This window comes from Cynocephalus volans, chromosome 15 (assembly GCF_027409185.1).
Source record: "Cynocephalus volans isolate mCynVol1 chromosome 15, mCynVol1.pri, whole genome shotgun sequence".
Taxonomy (NCBI): Eukaryota; Metazoa; Chordata; class Mammalia; order Dermoptera; family Cynocephalidae; genus Cynocephalus; species Cynocephalus volans.
In genome coordinates this window covers 83,086,252-83,108,414 of record NC_084474.1, presented here as the reverse complement: position 1 = coordinate 83,108,414, position 22,163 = coordinate 83,086,252, and the positions used below count along the sequence as shown (strand labels likewise).

Genomic DNA, 22,163 nt, shown 5'->3' with positions numbered 1-22,163 from the left:
ACAATCACAATCGAACATCACAACAACCCTCTTACTGAAGCAGATGAGTGAAATGAAGAGTATCTCAATTTTACAGAGGAACAGAGAGGTTAAGAGACTTGACTGAGGTCACACAGCAGCGCTAGGGTGTGAATTCTTTTGTTTTCTTTTACTCTAAGTCAGTTCTACCCAACAAAAATATAAGCCACATCTGTAATCTAAAATCTTCTAGTAGCCACATTAAAAAAGTAAAAAAACCCAGATGAAATTAATGTAATATACATATGTAATAATATAGTCTATTTAACCCAATATATTAAACTGATAAGAACAAATACTACACTTGATCTTAGCCAAAAGGTCAAGAAATGATTAATCCAATATATTAAAAATATTATTTTAACACATCATCAATACAAAAATACTAATGATATTTTTGTGTGTGTGCTAAATCTTCAAAATCCAGGATGTGTTTTAGTCTTATCGCACTTCTCATCTTGGACTAGCCATATTTCAAGTGATCAGTAGCCACATGTGGCTAGTCGCTATTGAACTGGACAATACAGATCTAAGTCATGTACTGCTCTAATTGTATTATCCTGCTTACCCCCGAGGAACAAAGAGAATCAACAGCTGTTGAAATATCAAGTGATATGAGGACAGAAAAGAGGCCTGAGTCTTCACTGATTGCCCCAGATTGAAGTGATTCTCTGACCACTCTCTGCATTTCTTTTATGAAACATGTCATTCTTGCCTTATATAATAGTTGTGCTTTTGTGCATTCCAGTGAGGGATGGCCCTGCTTTTTGTCGATACACCTCTGATTTGAAATACTCTGACCTGAACTCCAGGAACCTTTGAAAGATCCAGAAGTTCCAGTGTTTTGGCACCTGCTCTCCATCTTCCCACCTGCCTCCTGCCACTTGTGTATCAAGCATCCTGATATTTTTGATGTTGGAAATTATGGGCCATATGAGGAGACCTGGCTATTTCTCATCTAAAACCAGGAGTCTCCATCTGTCTACTGCAGTGGCTCTCAGACTTCAGCTGCCTCAGGATGACCAGAATTTCTGAGTCAAAAGGTTTAGGGTGGGGGCCCCAGGATGCCTCACAAGCCCCCAGGTGAGGCTAATGCTGCCGGTCCAGGGACCACAATTTGCGAATCATTGATCTACTGGAACCAGGACGATCACTCACTCCATGAGGTCAGCCTGGGAGTGGAGGGGAGTCTGTCCTTCTCTCCAAATCCTGACCACCACCTTTCCCCTCCCGCATCTGACTGCCTGAACCGATCCTGAATCCCTCAATGTGGCCCCTCAGGCCGAGGAATCCTCTCCATGAAGAAGTGCTTTTCCTTCTGTTAATTCCATAGAGAGGCGCTGGCTGAGGCTCAGTAACTGCGCCTGGGTGGCCGATCTAAGACTATCGCAATGGAGCAGCTTTGGGTACCTGACTGTGGAGCCCCCTTGAGGCCATCCCAGAGCAATGTCGTATAAAACACAAGCTCATGCTTACTTAGTGCTTTGCAAGTGCCAGCCAGGTGCTGCACGTGTCTTAGCTCGTTACAACAGCTTCATGAGGTTGAATATGATCATCCCAGTTTTAAAAACTAAGAACTCGAGCCACAAGTTAAATCACTTGCCCCTGACACACCACTAGTAAGTGGCAGAGCAGGGCCTTATATCTAGGGGAGACCAGCTTTGAAGTTTGCAGTCTTAACCTCCAGGCTATACTGTCTTTACAAACAAACAAACAAATCGCCATCACCAATGAAAACCAGCATCAGCTTCACTGAAAAAAGTGGCTCTTCATTGCTGCTCTCTGCTGCGCCCCCTGTGCTCAGACATTGGGAAGCAGTTTCCACCTGCACCTTGTCCTGGAGAGGAAATTAACAGGAGGAAGAAAGAACCTCACAACAGCGAGCAGCGGGTGGCTGGGCCTGCAGGGCAAGGGTGGGGGCCCCAGAGGCCAAGCAGCTCCAGGGTGGCTGGGCTTTTTCCTTGTAGGCACCGGAGGCCCGGGTTTCAGTGGAACAAGCCTCGCCTCGATGCAGACTGCCAGTTCTCATGTCATTCCTCAGGCCTTGCATTTATTCTCCATTTCTCTCCTGCTTTAAGAGCTGGATTTCGAGCTATGGGCCCCACAACAGCACAGGGCTTGCATTTGGTTTTCCCCTTTGTTATGATCTGAATGTTTGCATCTACCCCAAATTCATATGCTGAAGCCCAAACCCCCAGTGTAATGGTATTTGGAGGTGGGGCCTTTGGGAGGTACATGGGGTTAGATGAGGTCATGAGGGTGGGGACTTTAGAAAGCTTACTTTAGGAAGAGACACCAGAGAGCTTGCTGTCTCTCTCTCTCTCTCTGTCATGTGAGGACACGGTAAGAAGGTGGCCTTCTGTAAGCCAAGATGAGTGCCCTCACCAGGACCTGATTATGCTGGCACCTTGATCTTGAACTTCCCAGCCTCCAGAACTGTGAGAAATACATTTCTGATGTTTAAACCTCAACAGAATGTTATGGCAACCCAAGCTGACTGATACACACTTACCAAAGCATAGATATTCATAACCAGGTTGGTCTGGGTGAGACCCTTAGTGGAAGGTACATGTGGAGAGACAGAGGGGTAAGGATCTTTGGTTTTTTGTTTAGGAATAAAGGTTGTGTCTTTGGCTGGAGCTTGACTTGTGCAATGTCTCAGAAATCCCAGGAAGATTCATGAGAAGAGGATGTCCTGCTTTGACCCGGTAGTCTGTGTCCCTTGACCACTGATCATGTCCTTTCCTGGGTCCGTCCCTCCAGGCCCGGCCTCTGCCTGTCATTCTCGACAGTTGCTGGGGCTGTCCCACATGAGGCCTGCATCCTGGATGTCCAGTCCACTACTGTCCAAGCATAGCAGACTGGGGTCAGATAACCTTTGCTTGAGTCCCAGCTCTGAGTCAGCCTCGTGACCTTGGAAAGTTACCTCCATGAGTGGGCAGAACAGCAGGAAGAAGGGTCTCTGCATCCACCCCTAAGACCATCGATCTCCGTCTACCTGTGGGACCCTGAGACATGCTCCCTCATCCAGCTCTGTCACCAACCTCTCAGGTGGGATCAGAAGTCACTTTAGCTGCTTCACTTCTCTGAGCTTCAGGAAAATGATAACACGACTCTTGTTAACTCCTGACCATTCCTTCTTGTATGCTCTGTGTAAGGAGCATGGTTTAATGGAAACAGTTCTGGTCTCAGATATGAGTGCAGCTGTCTCTAAATTGCTGTGCAGTCCTGACCAAGTCCCTTGGCATCTGTGTACAGTAAGGGCTTGTCCTACCTATCTCACGGGGATACAATGAGATATCGGTGGGAATGTGTTTGGATAGGCAAATCTATACAAATAAAAACAGTAATCATGCCAAGACTTTGATGTAACTGATTGAGGCCCCCACCCCTTGTGCGGAATCAAATTCTCTCTCTCTCCCTCTGTCTCACCCTCCATCTCTCCCTCTGTCTTTCTGTCTCTCTGTCCCGGGAGAGACAGTATATCCCAGTAGTGACTTTGGGATCAGATAAACATTAGTTTGAATTCCAGCTCTGACTCTAACCAGTTTCATGAACTTGGGACAGTTATTCACCCCATGAGTCCATGTGTCTCATTGGTAGAATGGCGATTCTGTCCCTCTCCTAACTGCATGGAAGACTAGGTGAGCTGCTGTGTAAAAAGTGCCCAGTGTGTGCTTTGATGCTTAGTAACTGTTAACTCTGAAAGTAAGAATTCCTGGGTCTTATACTCAGATAAACCACAATAAGAAATGAGGTTAAACTATTTTTCTTAATTGAGGATCTTTTGGCTGCAAGAGAAAATTAGTCAAACTGCTTTAAGGGAAGAAGGGAACCAAGGGTACATGAAGGCAGTTAAATAGCAAATTAGTTATTTATTTTTTTTAAGCAGCAGAAATTACTTAAAAGCAAGAACATGGATGGCAAAGGAGGGAGGAAGATGAGTCTGTACAGCTCCACTTGGCCACGTTTCACGTCACTCCTAGCTCTGCCAGCCACGGAAGCACCCAGAGGAGGAGAGAGTCCACTCTGAAGGGTGACACTAAAACCCTCAGCTCAGGAGCAGGAACGCAGAGAGGTGCTCACTGCCCAGCACGAGAGCCCAGTCTTCCCATGGAAGCAGAGCTCTAGGGAGATGTGGAATATACTATAAGGCATATGTACCTCACAGGGCCTGGTTTTCCAAAGTCTTGCAGTTTCAAATATTGACGTTGCAGAGGACTAGAAGTTTTCCTCAGGCTATAAAGTCTCTGGTGTAAGATAAAGATTTGTGGCACAGCAGGGTTGCTGGCTCAAGGACAGACTAGTTACTGATTGTTATGTAAAGATACTGAGAAATTGCCATTAGATCACTTAATTGTCTACTGGAATGTCATCTGGCTTGTTTCACTGAAAGTTACCAGCCTATATTGCTAAACTATAACCCCACCTATGTTTTCTTCCTGTAACTTCCTGGTCTGGAAAATAAATGCAGGAAGAGAACCCCAATTCGGGGTTAATTTCCCAAGGAAGCAATGCCTCTTGCTGGAGGGTCTCAGGGAAGTTAACCACTTCAGGGCTTCTCACTGCTCAGAAGAGATGGGCTTTGAGTAATCATTTGCATCTCCGTCACCCAGGGGAAGAGGGGTGGCAAATCCATGGGGGGTGAAGCAACACAAAGCAACGAGCAGAGATGGGAGAGACTTCTAGAATGCACCATTCTGTTTTCTTTTTGTTGGGTGGAAAGAGAAAAGAAATGAATGCTAAACATTCCAACTTAATTATCATGAGTTAAAAAACAAAAAGCATCCCAGGACATTCTCAACCCGGGAGAAAACAGAAAATATGAGTGAGACAAGATCTGAGGAAGCAGGAGGCCAACGCGCCCTTCTCCACTTCATGGGCTCTCAGCACAAGGCCCCCAAGAAACATTGCTTAATAAATCTGTTGCCCTCGTCTGCTTCGTTGGGACATTGGGGATGTGGGGGAGAGAGGATGGGGGAGGGAAAGACTGGACATGGCTTCTGGGAAGAGAGGGGTGACACTGAATGTAACAAAGGTTTGGGGAAAGCAAAGCTGTATAAGTGGAATGTGGCAATCACTCCTGTAACTGTGTTCTGTGACTGACAGGACCTTGCCCAGGTGCCAAATCAATTTTTCTCCCCCAGGCAAGCCAGGCTAACTGTCTGAAGTGCTTCTCAGAAGACCAAGGGTGTTCCTGTATTGGAAAGACAAAGGCTTCTGCTGAGATGAAGGAACTCACGTCCTGGGTGTTTAGCAAACACATAGAAGAGGGGATAGAGTCCAGGTCAGCCGTCTGAGACGGCTCATAGCCTGGTAAGCCCTTCTCCCCTCCCTCGTGCCGTGACTTTTGGCTCTAAGAAACACTTTTCAGACCCTAGTTTGCAGTGGAAGAGAAACAGGTCTCTATTAAAGTGGCTAGGGAGTCAAGAAAAAGTCACCTACCCTGCTGTCATTGTGCAGGTAGACAGTTTAAACAGAGCCGCTCATACTGCGGATGAAACAATACAGGGAAAAAGGTGACATGGTGTCGTGCAAACACACTACAGGAAAAAAGGAGAGCAGAAGATTGGAGTAGAAGACATGGCTCAAGAGAAAGAAGATAATGTATTAATTGTTTGTGTTTAAGAGAAATAACCTCAATAAAGAAACCTGAAAGAGGAGAAGAAAAAACAGAATTAAATGAAAAGGGAGACTACAGCGCTCAGGGAACAAAGTCAAAACAACACAATTGCTAGACTAATTCATAAAGTAGAAAAGCAGGTAGAATGATAATTACAGGTGAGAGCTGAGTTATAGACATGGAGGAAATATCTACCACGATCTCAGAAAATGCAAAGGAAAAAAGTAGAGAGAGAGCAATTCGATAAGATAAAACGTATTTAGAGGACTCAAAAGAATGGTGACTGACTGTGAAACTGAGAACCCCACAGAGAGAATATAACATGTCTTCCATAATATGAGAAAACTGATATGAAGGAAGAATCGAATCTGCAGCTCAAAAGCAGCATGTCCCAGGAAAGTCACACAATGATTGACGCACATAATTCTTGGGGGGTAATTTTCATTTTGAAACAATTTCGGACAAATGAAAATGCTTCAAGAATAAAAAACTCTTGTTCTTAATATAATACCACATTCTCCTGGTTACATATCTGTTTCTCTGTCTGTTCTTCAATCTACATAATTTTTTGATGTGTTTCAATATAAGTTACAGACATTAGCACACTTCACCCAAAACAATTGAGAATGCACATTATTAACTACAGTTCAATAGTTGTTTACATTGTTTTGAAGTAAAATTCACATAACCTGAAATGCTTAAATCTTTAACATACTATTTGATGGGTTTGACAAATCATAAACTCTTGTGAAGATATAGAGTATTTCCATCATCCTAGAATATTCTCTGAAATCTCTGCCAAACACTGTCCCTTCCCTCCCTGGAAAAGCATAGGCCTGGCCCTGTCTGTGCAGCCCACCAAGGACTCTCACAGCATAGACTGGGGTGGGGTCAGGCCTCTCTGGACTGACTGCTCATCAGGGAGGCCTCAGCCAGCTGCTGCAGCAATGACAGGGTCCCATAGAGGGCACACAGGGGCATCTTGGCTTCTAGATCCCAGGTTGACTTGGGGCTGTTCACCTCCATCTTCAGGCCACACTCCTCCAGCAGGCCATAGGTGATGGCCAAACCCTCACCACGCAGTGGGCTGAGGAGCTTGGGGTAGAGGGTGAAGGGAATGCTCCAGGGGTATTTGAAGTTGGTTTCTAGAATGCTCCTTACCTAAAAGAAGGATGGTCAGATTGTACAGACCAGACTTTGAGATCAGGAAGAGAAAACTTCTGTCCCAACAGTCAGGGGCCATGAAAGGGAATGGAAGGGGCAAGAGCTTTGGGGTCAAGGGGACCAGGAGTCACGTACTGCTCATGTCGTGTGATTGTTATTGGAAATCATCGAACATTGGTTTCTTGGCTATGAAATGGTGATAATAAGCTTATCTCGCAGAACAGTGGTATTTGGATTTCTGTATGCGTACGTACATGTGTATGTGTATGTCTATACACACATATGTATTTATAGATACATATATATGGGGAGAGAAAATCAACAATTTGCCACTGGTAACTGTGTAGCTAGAGCAGGGCTGTTACTCACATCCCCTGAGCTTCCAAAGACCTGCGTTCCTAAATGGCTATTGCAGACCTGTTGGGGCCCCCTGCAGGGTTGCCATGGAAACTGATACTCGCCTGCCACCAGCAGGCAGACTGCCACCCAGTGGGCACTGTGCAGAGGGAGAGCACGGCCAGAGGTTTCCTAGTGGCCACACTGGGATCCTGTCTCCCCTCCCAGTGGAAACCTGTCTTTTCTCAGAATCATTCTTCTTAACCCTGCTTCCCTTACCCTCTTCCCTGGACTGCTGGCTCCTGGGGATTTCTTTTTTAAAATTATTTTATGTTTAAAAGTTTATTTTTATTTTTAATTCTCAATATACATTGTAATTGATTTCCGTGACCCTTTACCCATTCGTCTCCCCGCCTCCCTCTGGCCCCTGGGGATTTCTCACCAGCTCCTGCTGATGGAGCAGGATCCTTTTTCCCATGGACAGGGCCAGCAGATCCTGTTGGGTGTCACTCAGCACTGCGGGAGGGGTCATGTGGGGAAAGAACATGAGGGTCCAGAGTTTCGTCTCCCGCCATGAATGAGGACATGTGTAAGAGGGGAACTCTGAGGCAGAGGAATAAACCTGTGAGGCTTGAAAGTCAAGGTCTCTGCCCTGGAAAGTCCTTCCTCTGCTCTTGGGATGGTCTCCAGGTTGCTAAATAACATGGCCCAGAGGATGGGATTCTGAGGCTGGGGCTGGAAGCATCCACCTCCAGTGATATACATGTCTGATGACCAAGGGCTGGTCACTCTCTGGGCTTCTGCATCACTTGGTGAAATATCACACTGAGCTCTCCTGACCCAGGAGAGAGGTGTGACGTGACAATGAGAGATCACAATATTTGAAGGGCTTTGGAGAGGTGGCATCTAACTCAGGCCATGCAGGGGCTCTGGGGATCAACCTTGTGACTCTTCCACCCTTTTGCCAAATCATTCTTACCTATTAGGGCTTCCAGGAGGTAAAAAATGGGATACTTTTCATTAAAACATAGAGGTTTCAAGTCCTGTTGCAGTTTATTTAGGACGGTGCCACCAGGGCCATCCGAATGACCCAAGGAGTCCGATTTCAGCTATAGGAGACAGGTATTATTGTTAGTAATAATAACAATGTACAATTTGCCTATGTCTTCTGTACCTATAGGTGATAACCGTGGAGTGTGTATGGGCTCTCTACCTCCCCAAGGATTCCAAGCAGCCTCAGTGTGGGGGGCTGCACCACCCAGCCCAGGTCAGTGTGCCTGGGGCTAGAGTTCCCAGTCTTTCTCACTCCCCTGGCATCTCTCTCATCCCTCTTCCCCCTGGTATCTTGATAGCCATATCTCCTAAACATTCCCCCTTCACAGCTTTGACCAGCCCTAGTCAGCCATGGGGCCCCATCATCACGTCCTTCAGGTCCTGCAGAGCCCCTCTGTCTGTGAGCATAGCCAGGGTCTATGACATCCTGAAAGTCCTTTGAGAGCTCAGCCAGTGCCTCCATTTTCTGGGAAACCTCTTCATAGTTTCTTAAAATTTGCTCTCAAGCCTCAACACCGACCAGAAAATGGTAACAGTTCTTTGATTAGAACATCCCTGCGATAAGTCTTTCTCCAACAATATGGGCCAGACACATCCATCCCTTTTAGGTACCAAGCAAAAGCGTCTGTGCAGGTGGCATGTTGTCTGCAATTCTTCACCAAGTGCCTCTTCACCATATGGAAGCAAAGTAAAGAACATGATTGGTGCAGTTATAAAATTGCCTTCTTTAGTTTACCTTGTCGGGAGGTTCCTAATCGCATAATCATGTGGATGCTAATGATTGGGATTCAGTTTCACTTCTGTCTAACTTAAGTATTTATCAGAAATGACCCAGGGTGGGTCTGAGTGTGGAGGAGTTTACAGCTAATTGATCACAATCAATCACAGATTTCTGTGTTCCTTCTCCACTCCCAATGCTTCACTTGACTTGCCTTAAAAAAAACACACACACACACACACACACACACACAAAGAAATGATCCAAGTGATGTTTGTTTATGTTTATGTTTGCAGTGTAAGCAAGGTTAAGGCTATTTCGAAGGCTAGTTGGTTTTGTTTGCTCAGGGATTTTTCAGCCCTGCTCTTTATTTTAGTTTTGCTTTAACACTGTCCAGGAGTCTTCTGTGCTCACACTTCTCCCAATCCTGCCATCTTCTTGGATGGTTTCAAACTTATATAGAGAAATATACTGAGGCCTGAGACTAACATAAACCCAAAATTGAAGTGTTCAAGAGGAGAAAGAGCCCAATAGAGGGAGGGCCATAGAACGTGGTGTCCTGGGGTCCAGGGGGAATGGAGTTCCCGGGAGGGAATAATTGAGTCCGTATTTGTTAGTGACTTACACAGTTATTCACTGGAGGGTAAACTGCACTGGCTGAGGTCTGGGATTCTGTCTGTTAACCTCGGTATCTAGACGAGACTCTCTCCTTGATCAAACATTAGACAGGTTCCTCTGAACCCTCTTCTCAACCTCTACCTCTGGGCTTCTGTGTTTGTCACTATGTTACCCAGTTTTAGTAAAAATCCTATCAAGTGGGTTTAGCCAGAGTCCCCACCCAGAATATCTGATCACGTTCCTCACTCTGCTGCCACCTCCCAGGTGATACTTGACCACCTTGGCTTGCCTGCAGCAAAACTTCTGTTAACAAAACTTACCCTACCCTCTTATTTATTTTCCATCCACCCCTCAGTAATTTTCCATCCACCCACTTTCCACCCTGCTTCTTGGCAATAAATCCTCACTTTTCCTTGTATTCAGAACTGAGCCCAGTTTTATACCGAGATCTTTTCCCTTCTATTGCAATAGTTAGTTCCTGAATAAAATCTAATTTTGCTGCCATGTTAACCTGTCCAGCTCTGGTTTTCCTTGACAGTCTTCAGCACTGCAATCTAGACAACGTATAGATAAAGCAGACCCAGAACCTAGAAACTGTGGCTGGCGGTAATTTACACTTGCTGACTGACTGACTCAGTGAGGAGAGAACTTCGAGAAGTGTGAATCATTTTGCATAAAAAAGGGGTGAATAAATGTAGGAGAGAACAGAGTCCAGAAAGCAAAGTGTCTTAAACTTATAAGATCTTTAGCAGAAAGGAGAAGTAGGAAAGGGGGAAGACAGAAAAGTGGGAGTGAATTAGTCGAGGGAAAGGGTCCCCGGGAGAACTGAGACTCACATGGAAAACTGTATAAAGTCTAACCTGAAAAGATAACTAATGGAGAATTTTCAAGAAAGTAATGTTCAGTGCAATGACCACCCCCACCTTGGTCTCCCTATGAGTCTTAAGTAAATTTACATCACTCTCTCCTGGTGCCTATGCATTCACGGGATGAAGAGCTTCCCTATAAATTCAAAATACACAGACTCCTACCTACTGTGAGGTTTGCCATGAATAAAACGTGGGCGCTGTTTACATACCTAGATTCCTTCAAGAAGGCATTTGGAGTTCTTTTTCTCATGCCTTCCAAGATTGCTACCTTCCCAATGACATGCTGTTGTTAACATAGAAAGATCACGGTTTCTTAGCTGCTGCTACATGTTTGATTTCCCATATTTTCCCTTTTATACCCATTCCCTAGGAGGTTGTAGCATGCTTTGAGGTGGGAAACAAGGAAATGTGAAGGCGAAGCTCTTTGTTAATTATTATGAGGATCTTGACCCTCAACTTCCTCAATTCTAAGCCTAATCAAAAAGTACTCAGTGTTTTTTGGACTCACATAACAGCTAAGTTACTTTTCTCTGACTTCTAGAATACCCAACAGCAGAGCCCTCAGAGTGTTCATACATGGAAGAGTTATATACGTGATTAAAATTTCGTATTTCAAGTCTGTATTCAAGTTTTACAATGCCGTTTATAGAAAGTAAAACTCCATTTTGGTAAATTTTGTCTGGTGATGATATGTTGAAAGTACAGCTGTGCCTGCTGAGGTCCATTCCCAATGGAGCACATATCAGATTCCCAAGGTGGAGAAGGGTAGACATGGGAGTTTTAGGAATATTCAAAGAAAGCAAAAGTAAAATAAATGCATTGTGAACTACTGTCAACTGAAATTGATGTTGATGTTTTGAGTGTCAGTTCGTGATGTTGCATAGAGAATATAGCCATGGCAATCCTGTTTATATAGGCAGTACACTTACTGCGAGCCCACAGGGAGTAAGGGGAAAGGGTGTGCATTTTGTGCAAGTTTTTTTGTCCTTTTTACAAATCTCCTTTTTCTTTATCTTTAAAATTGATTGTTGCAAGATTGGATTTAAGTAATACTGTATATACATGTATATACTGTATTATACATACTTCTGTACTATACGTACTTCTGTACTATACATACTTCTGTATTATACATACTTCTGTACATACATACAATACTGTATATACATACTTCACACAGGCTGTGCTAAGAACATTGATTCCTGTTGTGCAGAACTCCACATGTAGGCAGTTCAGAGGCTCTGCTCAGGACCCTGGTGCTTGTACCATCCCCCCTCCTGAAGCTACCTTTCTTGTTGTCCCATGGTTACATTTTACTTTCAGCACATTTACCAGAGGGATGTGAGCCAAATAAGTTGTTCCAGTTACAGCTACTGGGAATCCATGAGTCAGAGACTGTTCAGCCAGTTTTGCTTATGATAGTAAGTGCGTACAGCTTCCAAAGAATCTTATCTACTCTGATCAGGAGAGCCTGCTATATGTATGAATAGAATCAAATGCTGTCTGATTTTGTTCCATAGACCTTTGGCTTGGAACGTCTTGAGAGCTAAGATTCTGTAATCCAGAACTCAGTTTCAGTCCCGGTCTCCTGGAAGAGAAGAGGGCCCTTCATACACTTAATTTTGTAGGATATTGCAGGGAAATTGAGTCACAGACCCATTGGTAGGAAGCAAACAGGGTGGGCAGAATCACATTGATCTGGTTTCTGGAGTTTGGCACAGATTCCAGGAGGTCAGAAGACTGAAAGGGGCCTTACTCGATCGTGCTCTTTCTCTGCTGGACGAAACGATACACAATCTGGTAAGTTCTAACAGGAAGAAGGGAATAATAAGAGGAGAAAATACTACGGTGAAGACAGAAATGTTCAGGAGGGTTTGGGAATGGGTAGAGGTTTTTGGTTTTCTTTTTAAATTTTGACTAATTTAACCCAAAAGGAAGGTAACACTTCTTCCTTAAGTTTTCCTTAATAATGGAGAGGTCCTGATAGCATGAAAGGCTAAGGGATGTATCTGTGACACACCTTTGTCCAGGACCAGTCTAAGAGACTCTTTTGTTACTATTCTCTGTTGTCCAGGGACCTCTTCCATGGGCCACACCAGACAGAATTGAAATGGTCATATCATGGCTTTTACATGAACTGTTGAAAGTTCTTTCTCTCCTCAGTATTTAACCTATTTAGAATGTTCAAAAACCGAATTCTTGGGCCGGCCCGTGGCTCACTCGGGAGAGTGTGGTGCTGATAACACCAAGGCCACGGGTTCGGATCCCATATAGGGATGGCTGGTTAGCTCTGGGTGAGCGTGGTGCTGACAACACCAAGTCAAGGGTTAAGATCCCCTTACTGGTCATCTTTAAAAAAAAATCAAAACACTGAATTCTGGATATCTGGGGAATTCTATTTCTATTTACTCAGAAGAGAACAACCATCCTTCCACTATCTGACTGTATGAGTTTGACAATTTTAGAACCTCTTATACATGGAAACATGCAGTTTTTATCCTCTGTGACTGGCTTATTTCATTTGGCTTAATGTCCTTGAGGTTCATGTTTGTTGTCCCATATTAAAGAATTTCCTTCTTTTCAAAGGCTGAATAATATTATATTGTATGTAGATACCACAATTTCTTTACCCATTCATCCACTGGTGAACATTTCAGTTATTTCTACATCTTGGCTATTGTTCATAGTGCTTCAATGGACATGGGAATGCTAATACCTCTTCAAGATCCTGATTTTAATTATTTTGGATAAGTACCCAGAAGTGGGGTTGCTGGGAGATATGGTAGTTCTATTTTTAATTTTTTGAGAAACCTCCATATTGTTTTTCATAGTGGCTGCACCATTTTGCATTTCTACTAATGGTGTGCAAGTGTTCTAATTTTTCCACATCTTCATCAACACTTGTTACCTTTTTTTTTTTTGATTTTGTCCTTCATGACAGGTGTGTGGTGATATCTCATTATGGTTTTGATTTGCATTTTCCTAATGATTAGTGACATTGAGCTTCTCTTTATGTATTTGTTGGCCAATTGTATTTCTCATTTGGAAAAATGTCTCTTCAAGTCTTTAACCCATTTTAAAATAAGGTCATTATTATTATTTTTTGCTATTGAGTTGTAGGATTTCCTCTTATATTTTAGAATTTAACCCCTCCACTCATAAATGGTTTGTAAATATTTTTTCCCATTCTGTAATGTTGTGGTTTAAATGTCCCTTCAAGTTCATGTTGGAGTTTAATCCTCAATATGATATTTGAAAGGTGGGGCCTTTGAGAGGTGATTAGATTATGAGGGCCCTGCCTTAATGAATGGATTAAACCACTAATGGATTAATGGATTATCATGGGTGTGGACTGGTGTCTTTACAAGGAGATCATATGAATGTGTTCTTGCTCAGCTCTTCCATGTAAAATCCTGTGTCATCGCAGAACTCTGTAGAGAGTCCCCACCAAGGAGAAGTCCCTTACCAGAAGTGCACCTCAACTTTGGACTTCCTGTTCTCAAAAACTGTGAGAAATAAGCTCCGTTTCTTTATAAATCACGAAGTTTCAGTATTTTGTTATCAACAGCAGAAAAAGGACTAATACGGGAAATTGATACCAGGAGTGGGGTCTGGTTATAACAAATACCAGAAAATGTGGAAGTGGCTTTGGAAGTGGATAATGGGAAGGTGCTAGAAGAATTTGAAGGAGCAGGCTAGAAAAAGCCTAGATTTTGGTGAGGGCTTAGAAGACAAGAAAACTAGGGAAAGTTTGGAACTTTTTAGAGATTGGTTAAATGGTAGTGACCAGAATGCTGATAGAAATATGAACTGTAAAGGCCATTCTGAGAGGTCTCAGATGAAAATGAGGATAAGCTTATTGAAAATTGGAGCAAAGGTCACCCTTACTAAAAACTGGCAAAGAACTTGGTAGAATGGTGTACATGTCTAAGGACCTTATGAAATGTGGAACTTCAGAGTAATGAACTAGGGTATTTGGCAAAAGAAATATATAAGCAGCAAAGCATTCAGGCTATTGCGTGGATACTTTTAACTACACATGATGAAATGAGAGAATAAAAGGATGACTTAAAGACAGACTTTATAATTAGAAGAGAAGTAGAGCATAAAAATCTGCAAAATTCACAGCCCATCCATGTGAGGAGGAAAAAGGCATGGTCAGGAGAGAGTGCCAGTGTTGCTTTGAAGTGACCACTGGTTGCTAAATTAAGATTAACACTGATCCAGATGCTATGCATGAATAGAACAGAAGAAAGACCCCAAAGGCATATTTGAGGCTGCCTCTCTCATGACAGGCCAGGAGGCTTAGCAAGGCAGAATGGTTTTGAGGGGGGCACGCAGCATAGGTTCACTTTTCAAGGTGTCCCAAGTTTCTGCTCCCTGCATGCCAGGACAGCTCTCCTTGGCTGCCCCAGGTGTAGCTAAAATGGCCCCAGGTGTGGCTGGACCTGCTGCTTCAGAAGATACAAGCTGTAGGCTTTGACAACACCCACGTGGTGTTACGTCTGCAGGCTGGCAGAATACAAGAGCTGTGGAGGCATGGCAGCCACACCCAGATTTCAAAGGATGTATGGAAAAGCCTTGGGGCCCAGGAAGAGACTTGTTACAAGGGTGGAGTCACTGCAGAGAGCCTCCACAAGAGCAAAGCCAAGCAGAAATGTGGGCTTGGAGTTGTAGCACATAACCCCCACCAGGGCCATATCTAGTGGAACCATGGGAACAGAACCACCACGAAGACCCCAGAACTGTACAGTTACCAGCTTGCAATGGGAGCCTTAGAGAACTGAAGCATTGGATGAGCCTGGGGGAAAATCCATATTGGGAAATCCATAGAGGTGGAGTTGCCCAAGGACTTCCATGCCAGTGTGAAGAGAATGCTGGACATGGAGACAAGGGAGATTATTCTTCAGCTTTAAGATTTAATGACTGACCTGTAGGGTTTTGGATTTGCTTGGGACATTTTACCCCTTTATTTTGGCTTGTTTCTCCTTCTGGGAATGGGAATATTTACCCTGTGCTTGTCCCACCATTGTATCTTGGAAGTAGATAAATTGTTTTGATTTCATAGATGAGACTTTGAACTTTGGACTTTTGAGTTGGTCCTAGAACAAGTTAAGATTTTGAAGCTATGGGGATGTAATACATGTATTTGTATGTAAGGACTTGAGCTTTGGATGGTTGGGGGTGAAACGTTATGGTCTGAATGTCCTCCCAAGTTCATGTTGGAGCTTAATCTCAAATATGATATTTGGAAGGTGGGACCTTTAGGAGGTGATTGGATCATGAGGACTCTACCCTCATAAATGGATGAAGCATTAATGGGTTAGTGGATTAATGGATTACCATGGTGTGGACTGGTGGCTTTATAAGGAGAACTTCATATGCTGTTGCTCAGTCCTTGCCATGTGATACCCTGAGTCATTTCAGGACTCTGTAGAGAGTCCCTGCTAAGAAGAAGGTCCTCACCAGAAGTGCATCTCAACTTTGGATTTCCCACCCTCCAAAACTGTAAGAAATAAATTCCGTTTCTTTATAAATTATCCAATTTCAGATATTCTGTTATCAGCAACAGAAAATAGACTAGTATACAGAGGTTACTTTTTCACTTTGTTGATTGTTTTCTTTTAATGTGCTGTTGAATTTCATTTGATAGTGTTTTGTTGAGTATTTTTGCATCTATATTCATTAGGAACATTGCCTATAGTATTTTTTCTCATGGTGTGTTTGTTTGACTTTGGTGTCAGGGTAATGCTGGCCTCATAAAATGAGTTTGGAAGTTTTTTCTCCTATTCAAGTTTTTGGAAGATTTTGAGAAAGGTTGGTATTAATTTTTCTTTGTTGAGAGATTTGAACATCTTTAATATGTTTATTTTTTATTTGTATATGTTTTGGGTGAGGTGTCTGTTCAGGTCTTTTGCCTATTTTAAAATTTTTAAATTGTCTGGTTGTCTCTCCCTTTTGTACACTCCTTGTCTGGTTTTAGTCTCAAGATTGCAAAAGCCTCATAAAATGAGTTGAGGAATATCTCTCCTTTTTCTGGTAGCAGTTCTTTGGGTATTTGATAGAGTTCACCTGTAGAACTTCCTGGGGCTAATTGAAGATTTATTTTGGTGTATATTTTGTAACTATTGATTCAATGTCTTTAATAGTTAGAGTTTTTTTCAGATTAATTTATTTTAAGTACGTTTGTATCAAATTATATTTTTTCTAGGATATTGTTCAATCCATGTCAATATTCATGTTTGTTGGCAGAAGTTTACACACTTGGTTGTTTCTCTAATTATGTTCCCTTTTTAGTTCCTAAATCTGTTCATTTGTACATTTTCTCTCTCTTTTTTTTTTGAATCGGTCTTGTTAAATGTTTGTCTATTTTATTTGCCTTTTCCTAAAACCGGTTTTGGGATTTGTTGATCTTCACTGGCATATTTTTCTCTTCTATTTTATTAAATTATATTCTTAACTTTACTATTTCCTTTATGGTACTTTTTGATCTGCTTTATAGTTCTTTTACTAATTACCTGGTTTAAATACTTAATTCGTTCATTTCCAGACATTCTTTTTTTTTCTGGTAAAAACATTTAAAGCTCCAAATATATCTCTAAGTATCATATTAACTATATTCCAGAAATTTTTATTTGTAACTGTATTAGTCCGTCTCTGTTGCTTATAATGTAAATACCTGAAACTGGGTGATTTATAAAGAAAATGAAGTTTTTTGCTTACAATTTTGGAGGCTGGGAAGTCCAAAGTTACACACATCTGGTTAAAGCCTTCCTTGGTGGTGGCTTCAGCAACACAGGGTATCACATCTTGCGATGGGAGAAGCAGGGAGAGAGACTCACTTTCTCTCCTTTTAAAGCCCTCAGAACCACACCCCTGAGCACCATGATTAATCCATTCACTGCAGCATGGTCCTACAGTCCATTCACCTCTTCAAGACCCCACCTTTGAATTACCGTAAAAGGATTTCCCACCGTCTTTACACTGTCACAGGGGGGTCTAAGTTTTGGGGGGGACATCAATCCATAGCAGTAACATTCACATTGTCATTTCTTTTTAAATTTGTGTTATTTAGATGTGTAATTTTTTAAAAATTCCCACACATCTTGGGGTTTAAATTATATTTTTATTAAAATTAAAAATGTAATGGCATGTGGTAAAAATGCAATCTGAATGATATTAATTCTTGATATTTGTAGAGCCTTGCTTTATGACATGTTCTGTTTTGTGAATACTCACTCCCTGTGTGTGGATAGAAAGAGTAACCTATTCATAAGGAGCATGCAGTTTTATATATGCCTATTAAGTCAGATTTGATAATTACATTGTTCATATCTTCTATATCTTTATAATTTTTTTATGCTTAATTGGTCAATTATTGAGCTGTCTCTAACAATTTTTATTCATATGTTTTAAGGCTACTTTATTAGCTTCATCCATATTTTGAGTTAGTATATGTTCTTGTTATTATAAAGTGATCCCATTTTACCCTATGTGAAATCTATTTTGTGTGAGGTGAATATGTATATACCTTTAATATATTGGTAAGCATTTGCCTGGTTTGTCTTTTTTTTCATTCTTTTAATTTCACCTTTCTAATATTGGTGTTGTAAATGTGTCTTTTTTCTAAAGAGCATATTTCTAGATTTTGTTTTTAAAATCTAATCTGACAACCTTCAGATTAGTTGATTCTTAAGTGAGAAAAAATTGATCCATTTATATTTACTGTATTTCTTGTATATTTTTATTGACTTGCATCATTTCAATTTGAGTTTTCTACTTTCTCTGCCTTTTCTGTGCTTTCTTTCCTCTCTTTTTCTGTCTTGTATTAGATTAGTCATATCTTCTTTACTCTTTCCCCTTCTCTACTGATCTGAAAGTTAGATATCCAGTTTCTAATTTACTTCTATTTATTTAGTGCTTATTATAGTATTTTTAACATGCATACTTGATTTAACAAAATCTAAAATCAGTATTTCTACTTCCCTGCCAAAAATACAAAGTTGTTTTAACATTTTAATTGTAATTTTCCTTCCCCTGTCTTCCATGTTATTGTAAAGTAGAATTTGGTTCACCTTGTTTTGTACTTCCAATACTTAATACAAATATAATTGTCATGTGGATGGAATTCTTGTTTAGGTCTACACATGCAATTACCGATTGTTTGTTTGCCTTTCTTCTTGGATTTCACAACTAAACTTATACCTTAAATCTTATTCTAACCTAACTACATTGCTGTCTTCAAAGAGAGCCAGTTGGTGGTATTTTTTCATTTTTTTTTTAAATCTAGAAAACGTCTTTATTTTATCTTAATTTTGGTGTGATAGTTTAGCTGAACTAAGACCTTTTTGGTGGAGAGTTATTTTTGCATTGCACATAAAAGATTAATCCATTTTCTTCTGGAGTTTATTATTGCAGTTGAAAATTCTACTTGTTATGTAATAGTTATTTCTTTATAGATGATCCAACTTCTGTTTATAGAGGGTTTTAAGATCTTCTTGTGTTTGCTATTACAGTCTCACTCATGTTTGATTATGTAGGTTTAATTTTATTTATCATGTTCAAGATTCATTGTGCTTCCTGTATCTGAACATTCATGTTTTCCAAATCTGGAAAATACAGTCATTATATCTTGTCTATTGCCTTTCTCCCATTCTTTCTATTCTCTCCATATATGTTACTCATTGTCTTACTAGCCTCACTTATGGTGAATTTCTTTCTCATGTGTCTTGTGTTATTGGATTGTTAGATCGTCTTACACAGGGCTTCATCTGTGGGGCTCATGTGGGGCCTATATAGAGTGTGTTTTGCTTCAAAGAAATTTCACATTTGCATTTGCCAGGATTTCTACCAACCAGGGACACATTTTTATATCAATTACTCCCCTGTTTAAAATTCTGTATTTGTTGAGCTTTGTTTTGCTGTTAGTATAAAGACCAAAGACCCCAAATAACCTATAAAGAACAGCATGGTTTGGGTGCTACCTACTTCTTGAGCCTCACCTCCCAGCTTCCTGTCACTCACTTTACTCCAGCCATGCTGACTCTGTTTCTGGAATGGAACAAACTGTCTCCCATCACAAGGCCTTTCTTCATGCTGTTCCTCTTACTCAGGATCCTCTCCCTCCCCTCTCATTTTAGCTAACTTCTTTGTGTTCTAAAATCTCAGTTCAATAATCACTTTCTTTTTTGTAAATTGCTTTTTAATTTTATTAAGTTTTTTACATTCTAGGATGTTGTTGTGGAGCAGTTGGGAGGGAGGGGGAGAGGGGAAAGGGGAAGAAAATGTGATGGAAGAAGGAGGAAGGTGGACAGGCAGGATTGAGGCCTGTGGTCCCCCCTCATTCCTACAGGGGACACCAGGGGACTTCCAGTGGTGGCTTGGTCATTGCTGGGCTGGGTGCAGATGTCAGTGGGGTGTGGCAAAAGCCCTTGTCCCCCACCACTCCAGCTCAGGAACCCAGGGCCCTTGTTGTTGTGGCTTGGTGGTCATTGCTGGGTTGGTTGTATGTGTTGGGGGGCATGGCTGAGGACCTTGGCCCCCTGTCACCCTGGCTTGGGAGAGCCCAGGGCACTTCCTATGGCAGCTTGGTGGTCATTGCTGGGCTGACTGCGCACGTTGGGGGGGCATGGCTGAGGCCCACAGCCCCCCAGTGCCCTGGCTTGGGTGAGCCTGGGTGCTTCCTGTGGCAGTTTGGTGGTTGTTGCTGGGGTGGTTGCACATGTCATGGAGGTGTGGCTGTGGCCTTTGTCTCCCCCCTCGGAACTGGTTGCAGGTGTCAGGGGGCATTGCTGAGGCCTCTGGCCCTCCCCCTTTTCTGGCTTGGTAGCCCAGGGGACTTCTGGTCCTTCTAGGTGTTATAGGTGTTCTTTGGTAAATGAGACCTTTACTAGTTAATATCAAACTTTGTCTCTGGTTGTGGGTACTTTTTTTTTTTTTTCAGTCTGTGTTGGATTATTTGCTGTTCCCACCACTTAAACTCTGTACTGGAACTAATTTGTTGTCTTTTGCTTACTACTAAAATGGGGGAACTTCCTGTTGGGACCAGTACTTGAGCTCTATGGTTGAGCTAAATTGATGCTTTGCTGCTGATTCCCTGGGGAAGGCTTTTTGTGAAGCTCAGGTTTTTTTTTTTTTTTTTTTTAAGATGATTGGTAAGGGGATCTTAACCCTTGACTTGGTGTTGTCAGCACCACGCTCTCCCAAGTGAGCTAACTGGCCATCCCTGTATAGGGATCCAAACCTGAGGCCTTGGTGTTATCAGCGCCACACTCTCCCAAGTGAGCCACAGGCTGGCCCCAAGTGCAGCTCAGGTTTTAATGGTTGACTTTATAGGTACTTCCAGGTCTAGTGAAATCTGGTACACCTGGGTTGTGTAGAAACTCTGGTCTGGGCCTGAGTCTTTTCATCAAACTGAACCCCATGCAGATCTGTATTCCTCACCAGTCTCCTCTGAGTGGTCCTTTGCTGATTGGGGTGCAGATCAGCTGTACTTGCTGTGCCCAGTGTTCTCCTGCTGGGCCCGTCTCCCTGACTACCTGACTGCAAACACTTCCCATGGGACAGGCCATGTGCTGGTCCCTTGTGATGACTCACCGTCCTCTGAGTGGCTCCTTATTTTCAGTTGTTGTGGCTCCTCGGTCCTATGTGGGTCCATGGGAACCCTGTTATTGGTATTGCTGGCCTAGAGGCCATGAAGGCCCACTTCTCCCCTGCTGCCTCCAAGCAACTTCATCTGAAGGGCACAACTGTGGCTTTTGCCAGTTCCTGCTCCTTGCACTCAGCAGCTACAGCCTGAAAGCAGCTGGGGCTTCAAATGGTCAGAATAGTTTTTTCTTTCTTTCATCATGGCTTCTCCCACCTTCATGCACTCTGTAGGTCTCTCCTTCTCTCCCCTTGAGTTCTAGCAGCCCCAGCTTGGCTGTCATTGCTTTTTTATTGTTGTAAATTGGTTGATTTGTGGGAGAGAGTGACGCTAGGGACCGTTTATTCTGCCATCTTGACTTTTTAAAGAAAGACTTCCCTGACCTATCAATTGGCCCTGATCAGAAAACCAAAATCTTTCTACCATAGGTATTGAGAGCATCGTGTACCTTTCATTTGTGGCATCAATTACGATTTATAACTGTGCATATATTTATTAGTGAGATCATTTGGTAAATATTTTTCTTTATCACTATGCTGTAATCACTGAGAGATCAGAGACCATTCCTATTTTGCTTACCATAGTATTGCTAATTCCTAGGACAGGGTCTAGCATCTAACAGAAGCTATTTAAAAGTTTGCTGAATGAGTGAGTGATTAAGTGAATAAACGAATCAATGAACAAAGAATTAATGTCACCGGGAATCATAGCTATCCTCTTAAGCATTGCTACTTTGTTTGTTCTAATAGGGCTGGTGGAGATCCTGGGTTTGCTGAAATTAAAAGAGCTTAAAAGCAGCATAAAAGCCTTTTCCACCTCCCTGTCCTTTAGAGTATCCCTAGGTTGGAGATGAGGGATACTCAGGCTTTCCTACTCCAGCCGTAAGGAGCAATGAATTTCACAGCAGTGCTTCCCATAGAAGCCCACACTGTTTTTAGAACAACAAAACTGAGAGAGTTATGATGTAAGTTATCTAAGTTATTCCATATTAAGACTTGATAACCTCATATATCTGTCCTTTCCTTTAGGAAAAATATCAGGGCTTAGTGTAAGTTTCACCACTTTCTTCTCCTCCCAACTGAACTTTGTGCTCCTCCTCTCTCATCTGCTTCTAGCAAC

General features: G+C 42.3%; 1 protein-coding gene and 1 pseudogene across 1 annotated transcript; both read right to left on the bottom strand.

Annotated features, from left to right (window-relative positions):
* Nucleotides 1–260: 260 nt before the first annotated feature.
* Nucleotides 261–352, bottom strand: LOC134364271 (U2 spliceosomal RNA; annotated as a pseudogene).
* Nucleotides 353–6,532: 6,180 nt separating this feature from the next.
* LOC134363722 (gasdermin-C-like) lies at nt 6,533–10,035 on the bottom strand. Its single transcript, XM_063079275.1, is given in 6 exon segments — nt 6,533–6,802; nt 7,584–7,657; nt 8,121–8,250; nt 8,564–8,612; nt 8,614–8,682; nt 9,938–10,035. Coding segments are annotated over 6 exon segments (690 nt in total).
* Between the last annotated feature and the right edge of the window lie 12,128 nt (nt 10,036–22,163).